Source organism: Hyaena hyaena, unplaced genomic scaffold (genome assembly GCF_003009895.1).
Source record: "Hyaena hyaena isolate Hyena2069 unplaced genomic scaffold, ASM300989v1 scaffold_450, whole genome shotgun sequence".
Taxonomy (NCBI): Eukaryota; Metazoa; Chordata; class Mammalia; order Carnivora; family Hyaenidae; genus Hyaena; species Hyaena hyaena.
Genome location: NW_024081084.1, coordinates 586,662 through 603,895, shown reverse-complemented (window position 1 = coordinate 603,895; position 17,234 = coordinate 586,662). Strand labels below are relative to the sequence as shown.

At 32.4% G+C, this 17,234-nt stretch overlaps 1 protein-coding gene across 1 annotated transcript in view; it reads right to left on the bottom strand.

Moving 5' to 3' along the window:
• SLC4A10 (solute carrier family 4 member 10) overlaps positions 1–1,044 on the bottom strand; it is a 207,188-nt gene extending 206,144 nt beyond the window's left edge. Inside the window, exon 1 of the mRNA XM_039253448.1 lies at positions 964–1,044. Coding sequence (XP_039109379.1) covers positions 964–1,044 — 81 coding nt within the window. The remainder of the gene's footprint in view (positions 1–963) is intronic.
• Positions 1,045–17,234: the final 16,190 nt, after the last annotated feature.

Genomic DNA, 17,234 nt, shown 5'->3' with positions numbered 1-17,234 from the left:
ATAACAAAACCAAGCTAAATGCATTGTAACTTAATAAAAGGTTTAAAATAAATAGCACAGTTTCAGGATAAAATGGACATATAAATCCCAATTCTTTGCTGTGATGATTCCCTATTCTTTGTAATTAACATGTTTAATGTAGTCAAGTCTTTTCATTTTGAAAATGAAAGTAAGCTAATGTGGAGTATCTCTATATCAAAAAATCTGAAACAAGCTTCAATGTCACAAGCATTCTTTGTAAGAACAACAAAGCAAAAACAAAAAACAGATTTATCATCTGCTTTCAGCTACAAGAAATGCCTTAGCAGACATCTACATTAAGAGGAATAAGAGTATCATTATTTCAATACATCTGAGAAATAATTAAAACTTAGGCCTTTTAAAACAATTCAGATAGTGCAATATAAATTTCAGGAAATTAGCTTAGAGCTCAGAGGCTGGTAAATATGATTCTACTCATCAAACTTGTATTGCTGTGTGGTTGTACACTACAATGGTAGCAATATCTATTTCTATGCTTAAGAAATTCCAGTCAGAAAAATTTTACTATCTCACTATCTATAAGCAGCCCGCTATGATGTATCCTTATCAGATTGAACAAATTGTGCTATTTTTATTTGAAATAAGAGATGCACATGACTGTATTCAGGCTTAATCCGAAAAAATCTGGAGAGCCCCAAACCTTGGTTTTAATTACAAATAAAGGATCTCTTTCCTTACTCCTCACTTCCCCCCCTCAAAAAAAAGACACCTAAAGTAAACATGAACTCAAACAGACACATATGCATTTCTAAAATTCATATTGTTCAGCTGGCATCTATTACTATAAATATCACTTATCCAAATCTCCTAAGAAAAATCTGATAATAAACAATCACATTGAATAATATATTCTACATGACTAAGAGCTATAAAAAGCAAGAACTCTACAATCTAACAGTATCATAAATCATGAGAGCATACCTGATGACTTAGAGATTGAAAAGGCTCACAGGTTCCAGACTGCATGACCTTTCTATTTCCAGAAACCCCTAAAGACTGCATTTCCTGTCTTATAAAAGATAATCACAGCCATCTCTATGTTTCAGCATCTTCAGGGCTAGTGAAGAAAACATCAAACAGCAGATCTGTCCATCAGTATCTGTTTAAGCCATCAAGAAGATATCAAATCTCATATATTGTTTATCATCTCCCCTTTGCGGTTACAGACACCCCCGTATTAAGGGACGATGACACAGTTGTATTTGCTGAAGCTGCTAATGCTGTCTGAAAACAGTAAGCTTACTGCTTGGAGCAATTCTGCATCATCCAAACAGAGAATGAGCCACATCCTTTAGATTTCCCACTTCTGCTACTATAAAAATTTCACTTGCCAAGAAGAGTTTGGTTTTGTCAATCCTTTAAAAAAAATAAGCAATGTTCTACATAATTAAGTATCAAATGTGTCTGTTAGCAAATACCATGTTAAAATATCAACTCTTAATTATTAGGCAGTTTTCTTCGTACATGACTAAGCTTTAGATAATGATTTAATAAGCAAATTGTCCTCTCTTTTAAAAGAATCTTCCCTCCAAACCATATGTATCATCACTCATCCAACCCATCAGAATTAGAAGTCCTTAAAATGAATAATTTTTATTCTAATAATCTTTGAAAATTGTGTTTAACAGTCAATAAATAGGTAAACACATATTCACTTTTAATTCTTAGAAACTTCACTTTTATCTCATATTCATTAAACCAACGTGCTTCAAATCAAAATATCTTTTATATTTTAATATCTTCTAAAGCATTTAATACGCAAAAGATAATCGGCTTTTATCAAATTCCAAAATTTCACGGTTAAACCTAGGAAACAAACTTCCGTAAGCTATTAGCATTTTTATTGTGATTTTTCACTGTATTTTATTTGTCTTCAGCAAGTTTCTTATAATGCTTTCTTTCATCACAACCTCGTAGAATCGCCAATTTAAGACTGATAACAGAAAAGCAACATCCTGTAAAATTATAAATGGAAATATTTTCTTTTGTGGCGGGCTCTAAATACTAAATTCCAGTTCGTTAACACACAGTGTAATATTGGAAATGTTTTCTTTACCATGCAACAAAAGATTCTGTTTTAGAAATAAAAAAATAGGCTAAAATTGTAATCAATTTAATTGAATTCAAAATTAGGACACCAAGTACAACATAGTATCCTAGGACAGCCTTCACATTATGTAGAGCCTGAGTTAATGAACACTTCATTTATATACTTATGAACACTTTGTTTATAAACCTGTGAAACAAACTAAAGGAAATTTAATGATAGCTAAAGTGCTTACAGAAAATGCTTAGATAAGTATAGACTAATAACTCAGTATCCTTTCCCTTTTCCCACTCAGAACATTTGATGTGCATGATATGTATTATCATGAAGACTAGTCAAGATGAATTTAAAGACTGGGCTTCTTTAAGAGGCTGAGGGGTGAGGGAGAAGGAAACGGAGAGGAAAGGGGAAATGTTGGTCAAAGAGTACAAAATTCCACTTAGAATATAAAATAGATTCTGAGGATCTAATGTACAGCATAGTGACTATGATTATAGTATTACATACTTGAAAGGTGCAATATAGTGATAATTATTTTGTTATATATAAATGTACCAAATCAACATGTTATACACCTTAAACTTACACGGTGTTATATGTCAATTACATCTCAATATATCTGGGGAAAACACTTATTACACCTTAAATGTAAACAATTCTTTAAAAAATAAACACATTTGGCTTCTTTAATAGCCTGATCCACACTATCCCTTTCGAGAAGTTATTACTTCTAACTGGACTTGTGAAGTATTGCAATTCCACTATAAGTATACAATCACATGCTTGGGTGAAAAATAGTATGTAGAGAAACAGTTTAACCTCTTATTGTGTCTATGCAATATTTACTGTTATTGTAATCAAGATAGGACTCATTCTTGTAGATGTATTTTCTGAATAAGACCCTCCAAAGCTATATCATCTCCCTTTATATATTCACGCTCTCATATATAAAATATCAAACATCTTCTATGTGTCATAAACTGTATACGTGCTAGAGGCATCATGACAACAAATAATACACCATCACAAAAGCTGATTAATTAAACATATTTTTAACATGATTTGTTATAACAGTAGAAATAGGAAGCAATGTAAGAGCAGTAACAGGGCGTCTGACCTTGGTCTAGGGATCAGAGAGTATCACCTTAAGGAGGTACTACTGAAACAGAGGAGTGGGAGCAGGTCACATTCAAGGAACGGCAAACACAGGGTAGTTGGACTATGAAGTGTAAGTTGGACAGAAGGGAGAGACAAGGCTAGAAGACTGAGCCAAAGTCCAATCACAGGAAGTCTTAGAAGCCATTTAGGGCTTAGAAACCACTAAGCTTTATCCTTAGGGGAATTAGAAGCCATCAAACAAGCAGTTTTTCAGTTTTACAAGACCCTGGCTGTGGCATAGAATCAAGTGTGTAAAACTTTTAAAACTGGAGGCAGAGAGACAAGTTATATACTTTTGGGCAGGGGATAATGATGGCTGAAACAAAGTAGTAACAGTAGAAATAGAAAGAAATTGATAGATTCTAGATATTTCTTTTTAGTTAAAAGGGATAGAATTGGGGAATCTACTATGAAAAATAAGGGAGAGAGAAATGTAAGATTAGTTTCTAACCTCCTATATTATTACAGATTTCATTTTGACAGGCAATATACTTTCATCACATGCTCTGTTGTATTTATTTATCCTTATGTGCACATGTTTAGTTTTTATAAAATAGCCAGAAAATTGTGAGAAGGTTCATTTTATCATCCTTCTGTGTCTTCTCATAATGCATATAACAAAGTTACCATAAATGACTAAATAAATGAGAAATAAGCAGAACATTGAGTTTTTCCTTCATATATTTTGTCATAACATGGATATAAACTTTGTTTTCATGGACATTGTTAATTAGTATATAAAATCTAATTTTCTTCAGTGTTTACACACTTAATCTCTGCAATAAAAATATGAAATCTGGAATACAAAGTTTTTAATTTCTCTACCATCTAGTTGGCAAAGTCACGTAAGTGGAAAAATTATTTATAATTTATTACTTGACCCATTTAATTGTAATTCTACATGGATTAACCAACTAAAATTAATAGATATCGATTTTTTAGATGACCATTCCTCTGTGAAAAACATATTCATACAATGTGCTACTCATAGCAGTATTATTTAGATATTCTTGTATTAGTAAAGCACAATGCTTCTGTATTTTTCCTAACAAATCTAACAAAGATTTGATAAAAGGAATGAAGAATAACCAAAGCATAATAAAGGAACTCTTTGGTCTGAATGAAGAAAGAGCCAAAATGGTAAAAAGCATAAATCAAAGTAATTTCATGTATTTAATGATTTGTTGAATATCAGACCACATCAAAAATAAAGGATCAGCATCTTAAACACAGCAAGAGCTTTACAATGATTAATGCATATTTAGCTTCTGTTTTTCACCTTTCAAGAACTATGTGATCCAATGCCCTCGTTTTCCACATAAAGTAACTAAAATTTAGAGAAGTGAAGGGACTTGTCCAAGGTTAGTTAGTAGCGGAACCATGGCCAGAATTCAGAATTCCTGGTTCATTTTCCACGATAAAATCACTATGTCTTTTAATTATATCTTTGTAATAATGTACTTTATCTTCAATAAGGTAACTTCCATTCTAATATTGTTTCATATGCTTTTGATAGGTTGAAAAACATAGTAAATACTTCAGAAATGTATCTATAAGAACCAAAAGTTTTTTATATTAAATTTAATTAGATATATTAAAGTTATATTTTTATCATAGAGCATCTATTTTTATTTTTACTTAATGATAACTTATTTCAGAATAAGTTATTATAAGATATTTCAGAATATCTCTGAAAAACCTAAGTAATTCACTTTGTTTTATACACTGCTGCTATAGAAAGTGTAAATTAGTTCAAAGTAATTTGGCAGTGTATTAAGACCCTTAAAAATACTTCATACTTGGGGCACCTGGTTGACTCTGTCGGTTAAGCATCCGACTTCAGCTCACCTCAGGTCGTGATCTCATGGCTTGTGAGTTCGAGCCCCACATGGGGCTCTACCCTTCCCCCCTCACACTCGGTCTCTCTCCTTCGCAAAAATAAACATTAAAAATTTTTTTCTTAATATTTCATCTTTTCCAGTATATCCAGTTTCAGAGAATCTGTCCAAAGGAAATAAGGCAGATTAAGGTTTATGCACAAAGACGTTTGGTGCCACATTATAAGAAGTGAAAAAATAGGAACACAGGAAAAGGTTAATTAAATTATAACAAAAATGAAATGCCATGTGAACCACTGAATATTATGAAAGATGTTAATGACAAAGAAAAGTATACATTATAGAATATTAAGTGAAAAATCCCACATATACTTACGTGGTATAAAATCAACTATGTAAAACATATATTGAAAAAATAGATAAAATAATGAATTTTAAAAGATATCCCCCAATGTGACTGATTTTACACATATATATACATCAGAGTCCATATTTTTCTAATGAATACAGGAAAAATTTCTGAGAACTATTTTAAAGTTGAACAACTACTCTTGTTTCTCATGTGCTTCCTCTTTCCACTAAAAACTATCCACCAAATCTCAGTCTTTGTGATGCTGTACTCATATTTCTGCTCTAATTTAACAAAAATATTCAAATCTACTTCTATTAGATTATCAACACTTTAAAAATTCTTGATGTGCCTTGCCTATCATTTATGAATATGCATGTGTGTGACTGTTTATATTCATGCTATTTCTATTGAGTTAAAGCTGATACAGACCATTTCTGGCAAATCAGCTCTCACACCTGCTCCAATGTTATATGAAGAAAATGAAAAAACTTTTCAATAACAATGTTTAATGGCTAAATGGTATTCTATCAAATAGAGGTACCACAATTTAACCAAATCCCTAATCCTGACATTTTGGGTTTTTCTTTTCAATTTTCAGTACTATAAATAATAGCATAATAAACACCTTTCTAGAAACAGCCTTATACATATCCTCTAGTTCCTTAGAATAAATTACAATAAGTAAACTTACTGGAGCAAAGAGATAAACATTTTTGTAGTTTTGGGATAAAAATTTCCAAATTACCCTCCAGAAGTGTTATATCCATTTACATTCTCCAACAAAAATATCTTATTTCCAGGGTGCCTGGTGACTCAGTTGGTTAAGCGTCCAACTTCGGCTCGGGTCATGATCTCAAGGTTAGTGGGTTTCGAGCCCCGCATTGGTCTCTGTGCTGACAGCTAGCTCAGAGCCTGGAGCCTGCTGTGGATTCTGTGTCTCCCTCTCTCTCTCTCTGACCCTCCACTGCTCACGCTCTCTCTCTCTCTCAGAAATAAATTAAAAACATTAAAAAAATTTTTTTAAATCTTATTTCCTCACTGTCTTGCCAGAACTGGGTATTATCATAAAACTTTATGTAGAACAATAGTGTCAATATGTTAATATGAAAATAAATGAAAACTAGGCATACATTTAGACAAAGACTTAAATTAAGGATAATTTAACCAAATACGGTTATGTTTATACATTTTCTAACAACAGTAACAAAAACCTAGAAAAAATAAGCTTCCCTGTTTCTATACAGATACACAAAGACATAACACTGGTCTGTAAGGAACATACACTAAGATTGTAAAGCAAAACAGCAACCTTGGAATAAACGTTACTAAAATATGGCAAGGCTAACTAATTAAAAACCAATGCAGCATCAGAATATAGTCGATAATACCATAATAACATGTATGGTGCCAGATGGTAACTAGCCTTCTTGTGCTGAGCAAGAATAGAATTCTATTCTAATGCACAGAATTGTCAAATCACATTGTTCACCTAAAACTAACATTGTGTTGACTATACTTCAATTAAAAAATGTAATTATAAATATGAAATTAGTGTTTACATTTTCTCTGTGACATCTATGAAATGAATCAATCTAGAGAGGAAGAATCATTCATCTAGTGCAATGTTATTTTGCTCTTACAAAATATGCAACACAAAACATACAAACAGAAAGATGGATTTTTGTAGTCTTAGGAAATCTTTCAAATGGTTATCTAGCATACCTTTAGCCGAGAAACCACTCAGGAGAACCATTAAGTCTCCAAAGTACCATATGTAAAGACAAATACTGTTGTGTGTACATTTATTTTCTCCAGGCCCCACTTATTCCAGTGTCAAGTATATGGGGGGGAAACATAAATAAAAATTCACAATGTGTTTGATCTTTAAAAGATACAACTCTTTAAAAAAATCTATAAAATAACGATCTTTTGAGTGAAATTTTCTAATAGATTTACCCATTATTAAAATGTAATCTTGGCAATACTAACATTGTACTTAAAGTAATAGTTATGGTGAACTGAAGACAGGACTGTCCTTTTTAATTCTAATGTAGACTGGGTCACAAGTCATAAATATAATTTTTAATGGCAAAAAAACACTGAGAAAAATTAAAACAGCTCATAGCCCACCCTTTATTTGCCAAACATTTAAGTCTATAGTTAAAGCACAGGATATAGAGTCAGACTATATGTCCCATCCTAATTCTATGACCTTGGGACCTCCCTGCCTCATTCCTTACATATGAAGTAATGATAATCCTCACAATTAACATATATGAGGCAGTTAAAACACTGCCTGGCACAGAGTATTTGGTGAATAAATCTTTGCTCTTATTCTAAGAAAGCTGGCTTGTTTTAGTATTCCTTCCCCGCCCCCCCCCACCAAAAAGACACGAAAGAAAAATGGTATAAGATTATAAAACAATCAAAAGTATATACATAATTGAGTACAGCTTTTAATACCTGAACACAGCAATGTAGACACTCCAGATAACTATGTAGACAGATTTTTTTTTTAGTTGTATATATAATACAACTTTTATAGCATAGTGGCTTGGGAGTCAGGCAAACTTTGATTAATTCTTTAATTTCTCAATTAGAGTCCATGAGCAACTTGCTTAAGCTCCAAATTTCAGTTTCTCATCTATAAATTATAGTTAATAATGTTACATATTTCATAAAATTGTTTGTAAGGTGAAATATATAAGACAATTAACATAACCTACCAATATAAAAGATTAAGAAAGTGGAAAGAAGAATCAATGAATCATTTAAAACTTGATATGCTAAAGTTAGAGGGGGAAGTACATAATAAAATATAATCAGTTCCTTTCCCCTTAGTATATCCAATGGCCATTTTTCTACCCTCGTTATTCTCAACTTTGGAAACATTTACCTCACAATCCTGGCAGAAGGTAATTACTAAATAAATGTAATCAATATGTTAATGATCAGCTGGTTACCAAATCCAGCAACTTTGTTTAGTCTTTATTAATTCATCCTATCTAAAATTATTGTGTTACTATCTAGTCAAAAACTCTATAAATGTCCTACTCTAGTATTTGATGACCTCCGTAATCTTACCCTGACAGACCTTTCCAATCTTAGTGACCCTCTCTGTTAGTTGTCCAATGTCCCACCTATATCCTATAGATCACCATTCACAATAATCTTTCTGTACCTGAGAGTCTTCAGCATTGTTCATGCTATTATGTGCAGATCTTGGTGCCATCGTTTTTTAAGTGTAGCATATTTTACAAGTTATAAAACTTTTATGGACCTCCGATTCCTATTAGTAAAGTGGAGATAACAACAGTACCTGTCTACACAGTATTCTTTGGGGATTAAAGGAATTAAAAATATATAGTGCTTAATTCACCCAGTGCCTACCTACAACATAATAAATATTTAACAACCGCTGTTGTTATTAGAATGCATGCTTCTCTCTCATTCCATAGATCTAGCTCCTATCTTTTGACCAAAATTTAGGAAGACACAGTGGTCCATGAAGTCTTCCTTGATCAAATGAGAAGTCTTACTTCTCTCTCTCTCTCTCTGCTCTGGAATCCTCAACTTCCCTTCTCTGAAACCCCTGTGCTTTCTTTTTAAGTTACATATGGCCTTATCTTCACTCTCATTCTCAATTACTAAGCTTTTTAAAACAAAAACTTATGTATGATTAACTTTCATATAAAATTTAATACAGTTCCCTGAACTTAATACGTACTTGAAAATATTTATAGAATCAATGAAAGAATGAAGTCCGATTGTCATTTTTCAGACCACTATAATACACCTGTTTGGGGATGGCTCTTTCAAAACTGGTGCTCTTATGGCAAACAGAAGAGCAGTTTCAAAGATAATCCAATCAAAGGAAAAACAATAAATGTCTGCCATGATATTTGCTGTCACCAAATATTTGTTCTGTTAAATATTTATATAGTTTTTTTTAATTTAATGAAAGAATGCTCCTTAAGCCTGACTGTAAATACAGCCATAATAATATTTTAAATTTTAATTATTGGGAACATAGTCTATAAAATGTCCTAATGAGTGAAAGCACAAAGAAAGAATTGCAATGATGTTTATGCAATATTTATAATAGCAAATATTTGGAAAACTCTAAATATTAGCCAACAAATGTTTTGTTAAACATATGTAGTTTTAAATATATACCTAAAAGTCTTCAAGGAATTCCATTAAATTGTTAACAGTTATTATCACTGGGATTTTAGATTGAGAGGATGGCCAAAATCATACCTCCTAAACACAAAATCATCAAGAAAATAAAATTTAAAAATAATCAACATTACTTTTCTCTCCTTCCCTCCAAAAGCAATCCCAGCTGGGTATATAAGAGCAAATAAGGCAGTATAAATAAAACATCAGCAACAAGAGTCACTTTGTAATTAACGGGCAAAATAAATACTGATTACAGGTATGCTAATAGTCAATTTCAGTCTGTGGCACAAATCAGAAAAATTTAGAAACACAGAAATAGGGAAGGAAGAAAAACTCTTCTCCACTCAACTGACCTTAGGATTCTTAATTTCTCTGTATCTGAAAGTTATAATATTTATTCAGTCTCCATTTTATCGAACTTCAATTATCTTACCATTATTACACAGAGGACAAAAAGTAATTCCTACATCATATTCACATACAGAAATATTTTTGCTTACAATTTCACATTTGATTCTTTTTGTGTATAGATACATGGAGATTTAAACAGATTATTGAAATATAGTCTAAAGGCCATAATGACTTTGAATACAGGACATAAGAACACAAAAAAATTATTCGGTGTTGACAAACTACAATTTTTAAATAAGCTATCTCAATATCATTTACATCCAGCAGTAATTTTAAACTAAAACAATTACCTGTATAAAGAGAAATTCTGCAAATTTATTTTCTGTTGACTGAAGGTTACTTTTAAGTATCAAATGGGGTTAAGAAGGTTTTAAATCCTGTTTCAAATTAAGTAAGTGAAGTACCAAGCTCAGATCAAACAAGAATCTGAATAATTCTGGTCACAGTCACAACAAAACAGTTTGCTGTGTTTCCATGTTTCTCTCTGGAGTTCTTTGCCCTTACAATGTTCGGTTTTCCTTTTCTTCTAAAATAAATCTCTTCCTATAAGAAAGTATACACAGAAACAGAAAGGCTCTATTCCTTTTTTTCTTCTATTTTTTAAACAATCTGCTATACTTTCTGATTTGCACTCATTTTATTGTGTGCTGCCTTAGCACTATGAGGTCTATAAAAAGTAAAATATGGATCTGGCCTTAGAAACTTGAAATATATTTGGGGGTGGGGGAGGAAGTGCACAGGTAATAACAGTGCAAACATAGGAGTTGTCCATACAAATTTTATGAAAGTTGAGGGGCCTGGATCCTTGTGAAGATTTTCATGGTTAATTTCTAAGTTCAAATTATTGATTCCCGTGACCCCACAGATCTGGTTTATTTATACTAAGCAGCTATAACATCAAGTCATATGTAATAAATGATGTGTCTCAAAGTCACATGTGTTCTAAACAAAATGATTAGAGATTGTAAGAAAGGGGAGTAATAAAAGGAAAGAAGGCGGGGCACCTGGTGGCTCAGTAGGTTGTGTTGGACTCTTGATTTCAGCTCTGGTCATGATTTCATGGTTTGTGAGATGGAGCCTCACGTTGGGCTCTGTGCTGACAGTGCAGAACCTGCTTGGGATCCTCTCTCTCCCTCTCTGTCTCTTCCCTATGTGCTCTCTCTCGCTCTCTCTCTCAAAATAAACAAACTTAAAAAACTTTTTTTAAAACGAAAGTATCACCTAGAAAAGCCAGCTCTCTCTCAAAAGTCCTTAAAATTGGCATTACCTTAGTAAATGTGTCAAGTTTTGAATATTTCCCTTAAACATGCACCCTTAGGAATACAATTTTGTTTACTTGCCAAGATTAATATGTAATATATGACTACTGAGTCTCTCTAGTCTCTAATAGTCTCTCTAATAGTCTCTAATAGTCTCTCTAGTATATCACCATGAAAAGCTGAATTATAATGACTTGTTTACCAAGTATAGCGTCAAACTTAGATGAGTTAGCTATAATATTCAAATACTTGATTGTGTAAAGTAAATATGTTCCCTATATCTAGGTAGGTCATTGGAGGTATTGCATAGGTGAAGCACTCGATTGCCTATATCAGACTTGAAGGAGACTATCAACATTTGCCCCAGTGGCCTTGTTTTGTCCATGCTCTCTTGGCTGCTTACTATTCTCCCTTCAGATTAAATAGTCTTTCTTTAGCAATGTTAATACTCAAACTGGTTTTAATAAACTTTTTTAGGGGCACCTAGGTGGCTCAGCCAGTTAAGCATCTGATTTCAGCTCAGGTCATGATCTCATAGTGCATGAGTTCGAGCCCCATGCCAGGCTCTCTGCTGCTGGCACAGAGCCCACTTCCGATCCTCTGTCCCCCTCTCTCTGTCCCTCCTCTACTCAAAATAAATAAATAATTAACTTCAAAAAATTAAAAATTAAAACGTTTTCTAGATTTGGTAATCATTTGGTCACTTTAAAGCAATGTTTCATATCTTTATGTATTAAGTGCTGGCTATAAGATTTAATTCTCACAAGGTACTGTGACTACCTCTTATTCAATACTTGGGGTGCAACTCACTGCAACAAAAATCTATCATGATGCACATAAGAAATATTTTTCTCAGAATGAAATGAGTCAAATATGTTCAACATTCAAAATTTCAGCCTATAGGAAAATGTACTGCAATATTTCATTATCTATATGTATCTTTGAGTAATTACATAATTTTATATTTCTAGATAGCTACATAAAATTTGTTAAAGTCTCTGAAAAGTGCTGATTTAAAAAGGCAAGAGGTCATCATCAAAATAAAAAACTTTGGCATTGCAAAGGAAAACAATTGGCAAAACTAAAAGGCAACCGACGGAATGAGAGAAGATATTTGCAAATGACATAGCAGACAGAGTTAGTATCCAAAATCTATAAAGAACTTATCAAATTCAACACCCAAAAAAACAAATAACCCAAGAAATGGACTAAAGACATGAACAGACACTTCTCCAAAGAAGACATCCAGATGGTCAATAGACACATGAAACACTGTTCAATGTCACTCATCATCAGAGAAATACAAATAAAAACCACAATGAAATACCACCTCACACCCATCAGAATGGCTCACATTAACAGCTCAGGCAACAACAGATGTTGGCGAGGATACAGAGAAATAGGATCTCTTTTTACACTGCTGGTGGAAATGCAAACTGGTGCAGCCACTCTGGAAAACAGTATGGAGGTTCCTCAAAAAATTAAAAATAGAACTACCCTATTACCCAGCAATTGCACTACTAGGTATTTATCCAAGGGTTACAGGTGTGCTGTTTCAAAGGGACACATGCTCCCCAATGTTTAGAGCAGCACCATCAACAATAGCCAAAGTATGGAAAGAGCCCAAATGTCCATGGATGGATGAATGGATAAAGACGTGATATATATATACGTACACACACACACACACACACACACACACACACACAATGGAGTATTACTCAGCAATCAAAAAGAATGAAATCTTACTATTTGCAACTACATGGATGGAACTAGAGGGTATTATGCTAAGTGAAATCAGTCAGAGAAAGACAAATATCATAGGACTTCACTCATATTAGGACTTTAAGATACAAGACAGATGAACATAAGGGAAGGGAAGCAAAAATAATATAAAAACAGGGAGGGGGACAAAAACATAAGAGACTCTTAAATATGGATAACAAACAGAGGCTTACTGGAGAGGTTGCGGGAGGGAGGATGCGCTAAATGGGTAACGGGCATTAAGGAATCTACTCCTGAAATCATAGTTGCACTATATGCTAACGTGGATGTATATTTTTTTAAAAAATTAAATAAAAATTTTTTTTAAAAAGCAAGAGGTCCGATTCCAATAAGCGAAACTATAGGTTTACAAGAATTTCTTCTGGAGTTAATGTAGGCTCCACTTAGCTTTCTTTTCTTTTAAGGAGAATTTAAGTCTTCTACCTCATGAATGAAATTTTCCTCAACTGCCCTGTACTTAGGTGGCTACTCCTCTCTCTAAAATGCTGTGTCATTAACTTTACTCATTTGGCATTTAGCCTATGCATGCGGCCTCCAAACACATTTCATTTTATTTGACTTTCTATTATGACAGTTTACCATTGATAAATGTGTTTCATAACATTTACGTTCATATTTTATTTCTTAGCCTATAAACTCCTGAAAAGATTTTTTGAGAAAGGATTTTTAATTTGCATAAACAAAAATCAAATGAAAGACTATCTCCTCAAGGAGATTATAAATCCCCTGAGAGCAGGAAATATATTTTAGGATTCTCTAAAATCATAGAATTGAGTACATAAAAGCTCAATAATATTTATCTTTTCTTAATGATGACAATTATTAATTACATATCCATAGTAACATAGATTCTCATTTTTTAATTCAATTCATTTTCCTCTTTTAAGGGAATAAACTCGGGCTATATTTGTATGAATGTACTTTTCATTTTCTCTACGTACAATGACAGTTTATGCTTGTATCTCACTGCATCGTATCTGACTGCAGAAAATGAAGCACAATTTAAAATATGTGTAGTCTGTATATATACAAACATACATAACCTATATTCACATGAAAATAAAATTATTATCTATATTAGTATGGTCATCACCTCTTTCAAATTCAAGTTTAAGAAAATCCATTCTATGGTGTTGATCTTAGATTATTTTGTATACAAATGGCACCTGCCATAAGTATAAAAAACACCAAATAAGCAAGGTTCTGTATTAGTTATTTGGGGACAACAGAGACAGACTGGGTGGGTTCACACACTGTGATTTAAGACACAGGAGAAAGGCCATTGTGCCTGAATTTCTCAGCATCAGCTGTCATTCCATATTTCACTGGCTTAAGAAATTATGTTGCTTAGATTGAACTTTTAATTTCATTTTGAAGATTAGTATATGCCATATCCAATGCTTTCTTTGAAGAACAAGAACATTTTAAGTAGCCTGGGAACATGGGGTACTTAGGGCAGAGCATGCCAGAAAGAACCAGATAAGAATGGGAATGAGAATGCACCAAAAGAAAAGGTGAAAGGTGCAAAAAGGTATTTGTTTTATTTCACGATTCCGCCAATGGCCTGCCATACTTAAATTGCATAGTTGGCTTGCCCACTACAGTGTTGGTTTTACTAGCAGAAAAATTTGGTGCCGCAAAGCATTAATAAAATAATGTACCATAACCTGGAAAGATCTCACTTTTAAAAGTCTATGATATTTAAGTCTTAATTACCAGAAAATCAATAATCTCTGATAGGGCAGCACTTTACTTGTTTTCATAATTTTTCCTAATTATGGAAGCCAACCACAAAATTCCATTCATCCATAGTGAATGTAAGCTATTTGTTAGTTGTGAATGGAAGACTAAAGGACACAAAAGTGCCAGAAGATGTTTTAGTCAATTTCTACTAAACAACAAAATATACATATTGTCCTTAACACTAAAGAAATAGTTCCAAAACAATTTTTAAAATATAGTTTGATTATAAATCAGTTTTATCTAATAAATTTAGGAAAGTAAGTAGAACATAACAGTTGTGGTCTTAGCTATTAAACCTCAGTAAGTACTAATACAATTCCAACTTCACACAAGAGACAAATTTAGAGATTCTATTTGGGTCAACAACTTTATAATTATTCAAAGATATACTTTTCATTATTCTAGATACAAAAAAATGAAAATATTTCTTATTCAAGCTTTAAAATGAAATGACAAAATTATAAGCAATTGCAAGGGGTCATTAAGCCAAACGATTCTACCTTAGTGAAGATTAACAGCAAAGCCTTCTAAAGCAGATAATTTTTCTATTCTATTTTTAGATAAGACAGAGAATGGAGAATTCTTCCTTGGTAACACTATTTAGTGTTTACTTCAAGAACAAAAATTTTTTAGACTTTCTTGAGAAGTAATTTTCTTACTATAATTAAGCCCATTTCCTTTCATCCTTATCACTAAACAAAATATAATTATACTGTTGTTTTTATGAACAATAAAAAAATAATCACATTGGGGGAAGATGAACATTGCTTACCATGTTTCTTAACATGAATACATTGCATAACAAACATCTGCAAGACATTTTCTTTGGAAAAAGTATAGATTTGAGAGCAAAACTAGTGAAATTAGGAAAGGCTATATTAAAGTCTTAAATTATTATAATTCATTTAATTACATAAAGGAACTGGCATTTGCTAAATTGGCTTGTATGATCATTCCAATTTATAAATCCAAGATATTATTTTAAAGTCATATCTATTCCTTTCTTCCTAATTACTAAAATATACTTGTTTATTACAGAAAACATGGAAAACAAAGAGCACAAAGAAAAATGTACCTGAAGTTCTAACATTGAGAGAGCCACTGCAAATATTTTTATGTATGTCCTATAATATTTAAATATACAGAAACATATGTGTATATGTGTATGTGTGTGTGGCTTTTTTCACCTAGGAATTCATCATTCATACTTTCTGTTATTTTCTGTAAAAGTCTTCTCCAGCCTAAAACTAATGGCAGAACATCAATCAATCACAAGGACATACCTAATTAATTAACTAAAGTGATTTCCAATTATTTTGCTGGTGTAAACAAGTGCTATGATATAGCCCCTACTCAAAATTTTGCTCATACTTCTGATTTTTTTTTTTTATAATTTTTTAAATGTTTATTTTTAAGGGAGAGACAGCAAGCAGGTAAGGGTCAGAGAGAGAGAAAGACACAGAATCTGAAGCAGGCTCCAGGCACTGAGCTGTCAGCACAGAGTCCCATGCTGAACTTACGAACAGGGAGATCACTACTGGAGCTAAACACAGAAGCTTAAGCAACTGGGCCACGTAGGCACCCCTATTTTTTTTCCTTTAAATAAATTACTGCAAGTAAAATTTCTCTGACAGAAGAAATTAATACTTCCATTACATGTTGCCAAAGCATCTTCTAAGAAGAAAGAATCTAATTGGTACCTGTAAGTAAGTAAATGGCAGTGTCTCTTTCTCTTATCCTTGCCTCAATACTATTTACTATCAATCTTTTCATCTTTAATAAATTGATATTTGAAAAACTATATCTCAGTTTTGTATTCATTTAAAATTTCTGTTACTATTGAGGCTATTTGCAATTTTTTTGAGAATTACTTGTTCTCTTTATTCTTTTTGTTATTGTTGTTCTTTTTATTCTTCCACAAGGACAGTGACAGTGTGCTTTGTAAACTTCACTCAAGTCTCAGCCAAGGGGATTTAAGATTGTTTACAAAAGTGGTTTATGTACTAAAAATATCAACTTTTGATAGCACATATGTTGTAAATCTTTTTCCAAGTTTGTTACACAGTTTTTAATTTTATTTGTTCTATTTTTAATAATTTCCTCCCTGAACCTCAGATAACTCAGCTTCCTCTAGTTTTCCCTTTTCCATCTTCTTGTTCATACCTACCTCTTGTGCCCTCAGGACCTTGTACTTTATTATAGTACTTGCTTACCCATTCTCACCACCTGACTCTTACCTCCACGAAGACAAGACTGTGTCTTTCTTAATACTACAAACCTTTATAGTACATAATCTCTAGTAGATGTTTAATACATATATACTAGATCAATGAATTCAAAGGTTATGCCTTTGCTCTAATGTTCACATTTCCAGAGGGAAAAAAACTTAATAACAATATTTCTTGAAAAATATAATA